Source organism: Phragmites australis, chromosome 13 (genome assembly GCF_958298935.1).
Source record: "Phragmites australis chromosome 13, lpPhrAust1.1, whole genome shotgun sequence".
NCBI classification, from domain to species: domain Eukaryota; kingdom Viridiplantae; phylum Streptophyta; class Magnoliopsida; order Poales; family Poaceae; genus Phragmites; species Phragmites australis.
The window spans coordinates 17156792-17161702 of NC_084933.1; the positions used below are offsets into that span (position 1 = coordinate 17156792).

Below are 4911 nucleotides of genomic sequence, written 5' to 3' on the forward strand. Positions count from 1 at the left end.
ACACCAGTGTGTTAGTTGACCACCACTTGTACCAGCGTGTCAGACAACCACACTTGCATTATCGTGTCAGGTGGCCACCACTTACACCATCGTGTCAAACGACCACCACATGCATCAGCATAAAATGCCGGTCACCTCACTACACATAGGAGCAGCCTACGAACCCCCTCTTGGATGATCTTTTTGAAGAGTTGAAGGCTCCGAAACCCTGGAGCCTCGGGCCTCGGAGGGAGCTGGAGCCCGATGGTCTTCGAGCTCGGACGCCCAAAGCCAAAGGGCTCCAGAGGTTCTTAATGACGATTCCCCTAACCATAACTTTTACCTCGACTAACTAATAAATGCCAGCATTTTGCTGGATCTTTCAGAAAAATAAATGGAGAAAATTGAATCTTAAGCATAAGCACCTATAAGGCTGGCAAGCTACAGTTGAGAAAATGGAAATATCTCGGAGATTTGAATTTGTCGTTCTAATTAGATATAAACTAGATGTACAAAAGGAGTACTGCACGTAATGCTTTATGCACGTGAAGAACTGAATATGTGAAAATTGTCCACGAAAATGCTTCGCACGCGACCACAGATTCATTTATGTGCTACCATCTAAATGATTTAACCACCGATTCCAGTTGTACTTTAGTTGTAAGAAAATGGCTGTACCTAATATCACAAAAATAAGCTAATATATAGGATTATTTAAGCCCCTTTTCAGTTCCTTTAGCTCATCTTCCCCAACACCATTTTAGTAAGAGGCATAGTAAATCATCACAAGAATATAAGTATAAAAATAGTACTTCTTTACTTCTCTGCCCAGCTAACACCCTCTCTTTACACATGCAGAAGACCGCAAGTTTTAACCACTGAAAAGAATTTATCTGCATCCACAGCCATGGCGCTACGCTAAAACAATACGAAAAAAAAAACCGTGGTTTCAACTCCTAAAAAAAAACTACAGGATTAGTAACTCGTAAGCGACTGTGACACTGCCTGATCACGTACTCTGTTCCTACCGAGCATTGTCTGTTCTGCAGTTCTTAGTAGCACAAGATTACGGTTTCAGCTCCTACAGAAAAAACTACAGGATTAGTGAGTAAGCCTGACCACCACCTACTCACCTACTCGACTGTCGATCCACGTCGTGCGACCTTGATTGCCGATCTGCACAAGCATCGCATGGCTTTACTGTGATAATATACAAATGCTTGTATGCAACAACAGGGTAAATAGCACCTGCACCACCGGATCAAAATCCAAAATTAAACAATATATATGATCAAATTTACTAAAATAGATAATATATTATTTTATTTATAATTTTAGCATTCGTATTCGGCACCTCATTTATTGAAAACTAACTTTCGATATACCGTAAACAAAAAACACGGTTTCGACCATATTCAGTACCTTATACGCTGAAAATCAGATAGTTGCCGAATATAGGCTACACTGCCATATTCGGTACCTCGTGTGCCGAATATGGCCTGTACCGGCTAAGAACACTTTGGTATTGTCATTTTGTGTTGGAAATCTCATGTGCCGGTACATATCATATTTGACACACGAGGTCATGTGTAGAATACATCTATTTTTTGACATATGAAGTACTAAATATGAACTATAATGCCTTATTTGACATATCGTGTACCGAATACACATAATTTTCTGTATATGATGTGTCGAATATAGGCTACAGTACTATATTCGGCACCTCATATGTTGAATATGACTGAATACGCGTTTTCACCGTATGATGTGACGAAAATCAATTTTTGATAAATAAGATGCTGACTACATATACTTAAATTTAAAAATACGATAATATATCATCTATTTTAATAAATACAATCACATATGTTATCTAATTTTAAATTTCAGCCGCACCACCGGGCCGCGCGCCGGTAACTAGCTCGCTACAGCTCCCGTCCTTTGACGTCATCAGGTTCAAACCAGGGAAGAAAAATCATTGGCCAGACGATTCCAATATTTTTGATTTTTTTGTTTTACCGGTTGGAACGGATAATTTTCTTTACCATCTAAATATTTTGGCTTTTAATTCCTGCTAACGACATACTGGTATATCACTATGATTATACTTTCTTATTTATATATTATTATGTGTAGTTTTTTATATTAAATGATTTGTAACCATCGGTGTTATTTTCTAAAAAAATTGAACCATTTTTTAAATTGACTAAAATATTTATTTATCACTAATAAAATTCTAATAAACTCGTTTATAGGTAACCTTAGAAAATTTCTACTAAAACACTCGTTCACGCTGGACCAGCGAATCGTTTAGAAAATTTCTACTGCCAGTGAACACCCCCAGTGACCAACGGGGAAACCTCCCTCCCCCACGTGCCTATCCTCTCGCTCGCCCCCATGCCGCGCGATCAAAATCACACAGAGCATCCAAGGCTCGCTCGTGTATATAAGCAGTGGTGTTGGTAGCCTTCTCTTCAGACCACCACACTGACCAGAGCCAAGCAGAAGAGCTTGCAGTGCGGAGTGAGAGAACGAGTGGCAAGGCCGTTCTGCTGCTGGCCCTAGTGGCCGTGAGCCTGGCCGTGGAGATCCAGGCCGATAGCGGCTACGGCGGCGGGTACACGCCGACGCCGGCCACCCCCACCCCTAAGCCGGAGAAGCCTCCAAAGGGCCACAAGCCTGAGAAGCCGCCCAAGGAGCACAAGCCGTCGCCATCACACAAGCTGCCCAAGGAGCACAAGCCCCCCTCCGGCCACAAGCCTAAGCCAACTCCGCCCGTGTACACTCCGATCCCGAAGCCGACGCCCCCCACGTACACTCCGACGCCCAAACCAACTCCACCCACATACACTCCCACCCCGAAGCCGACGCCGCCTACCTACACCCCGACTCCCAAGCCGACGCCGCCGACGTACACTCCCACGCCAAAGCCCACTCCTCCGACGTACACGCCGACGCCAAAGCCCACTCCTCCCACCTACACCCCGACCCCCAAGCCTACGCCGCCGACGTACATCCCGACACCCAGGCCAACTCCACCCACCTACGCTCCGACCCCCAAGCCGAAGCCTCCGACGTACACCCCGACCCCAAAGCCGAAGCCTCCGACGTACACCCCGACCCCAAAGCCAACTCCACCAACCTACGCTCCAACCCCCAAGCCGAAGCCTCCGACGTACGCCCCTACGCCCAAGCCCACTCCGCCGACCTACACCCCGACGCCGAAGCCGACGCCGCCTACGTACACCCCGACCCCAAAGCCAACTCCACCAACCTACACCCCGACGCCGAAACCCACACCACCGACGTACACGCCGACCCCCAAGCCCAAGCCAGCGCCACCAACCTACACCCCTACCCCTAAGCCGACGCCGCCAACCTACACTCCGACGCCCAAGCCCAAGCCAACGCCACCAACCTACACCCCCACCCCTAAGCCGACGCCGCCAACCTACACTCCGACGCCCAAGCCGACGCCGCCAACCTACACTCCGACGCCCAAGCCCACACCGCCAACCTACACCCCCAAGCCCCCGACGCACAAGCCCACTCCGCCGTCCTACACCCACAGCCCGCCGCCGCCGCCCTACTACAACTGAGATCCGCTACTCTACTGTCAAGCTCGGAGCATAGGTACGTCACTTGCATGCGCTTTTTCTCTTTGGTCCTGTCAAATCTGGTTGATCTATAAAGAAAAGGCGCTTCTTTAATTTGTGCTGCAGAAGGCGATCGATCCTAGAGTTGTGCGAGCCGGCCAAGATGAGCTGAGGCCTTGATCCTCCTATTGTACGCGTTTGCTGCCATCCTAGCAAGAGGAGAATAATGCAGACTGCTCCCTATGTTTTCTTATGTCCTGCTTAGTCTGTGTTCGTCGAAGTCTTAGCAGCCGTATTGTGTGGGTAATGGTATTGCTACTATTGCTTTGTTACTGTAAAACCATAATAACTATGGAAATGCAAGTAAAAGATAGTATTTTCCTCAGCTCCGTGCACTGCATTGTCAGCGATTTTTCTCATCTCTCCTTAGCGATGTGACGAGATGTGATGTTTCCATGTCAGAGATGCTCAACTCATACAGAGCAATACTCTGCATATCTTTAATAGCATGCGCCACAGTAACAAAGATTCACTCGGCCATGATAAATACTCGTTTCAGACAGAGTCAATGAGGGTACGAGCGGCGTGACGCTATTTAGTAATAACCCAATCCTCTGATCGCGCCGGTGCAGCATGCATGCCGACCTGCGGCGACATGTGGTGTCACGCTGCTGCTACAGTCTAACGTTGGCGCCCATGCTCTGCAGAGCACCCATGCTTCCGTGACTTCGCAGTTTGCCCGAAGATTTTGGAGAAACAGATGCGTCTGGGCGAAGCACACAGGCGTAGTACGGTAGTAGTGAACATCACGGTAACAAGGTAACAGGTTCCTCAGCAAGTCAGCAATCTCAACTTTTTCTAGTCTAGCTATCACAAATAAGATTGAAAAAGATGCTGGAAAAAATAACACAATCACACATTTTAGTGAGATGATTAATATGTAAAACTCGGCTTCACAATAAGAAATCCATAAATGAAAACCAGTCAGATGAGAACTGATGTTTGAGATGATCATATGCGATTTCTAAACCCTAATGTTATGTGATCAACTAAGCTAGCCAATGCATATAGCCAAATGCCATGCTGTCCTGGATCTTTAAAAAAGGCCACATTTTGGAACGACATGTTTCTACCTCTGTCGGAACTAGCTATTTCCTAGTAGGAAATTTTAACCGCTTTCCAGTCATTAAACCCAGAATGCACATGTTCATGCAAGTGCCATAACCTGGATAAATTTTATTGTGTAACCAACCAACAAAACTCCATTTTAGGAGTTATGAAAAAATCTAAAAAAAATATGATAGTGCAGACTGCAGAGTATGATATCATCTAT

At 46.3% G+C, this 4911-nt stretch overlaps 1 protein-coding gene across 1 annotated transcript; it reads left to right on the top strand.

The window, feature by feature from the left end:
- Window positions 1-243: 243 nt before the first annotated feature.
- LOC133889464 (extensin-like) lies at window positions 244-3963 on the top strand. Its single transcript, XM_062329977.1, has 3 exons — window positions 244-286; window positions 2437-3615; window positions 3705-3963. The coding sequence occupies exons 1-2, from the start codon at window positions 244-246 to the stop codon at window positions 3579-3581; spliced, it is 1188 nt and encodes a 395-aa protein (XP_062185961.1). The 3' UTR covers window positions 3582-3615; window positions 3705-3963.
- Window positions 3964-4911: the final 948 nt, after the last annotated feature.

Bases quoted from the DNA above. Each gene is read 5' to 3' on its own strand.
- LOC133889464 (XM_062329977.1), top strand. From the start codon at position 244: ATGGTCTTCGAGCTCGGACGCCCAAAGCCAAAGGGCTCCAGAG. The intron at 287-2,436 runs GTTCTTAATGAC...GTATATAAGCAG, and splicing joins AAAGCCAAAGGGCTCCAGAG to TGGTGTTGGTAGCCTTCTCT.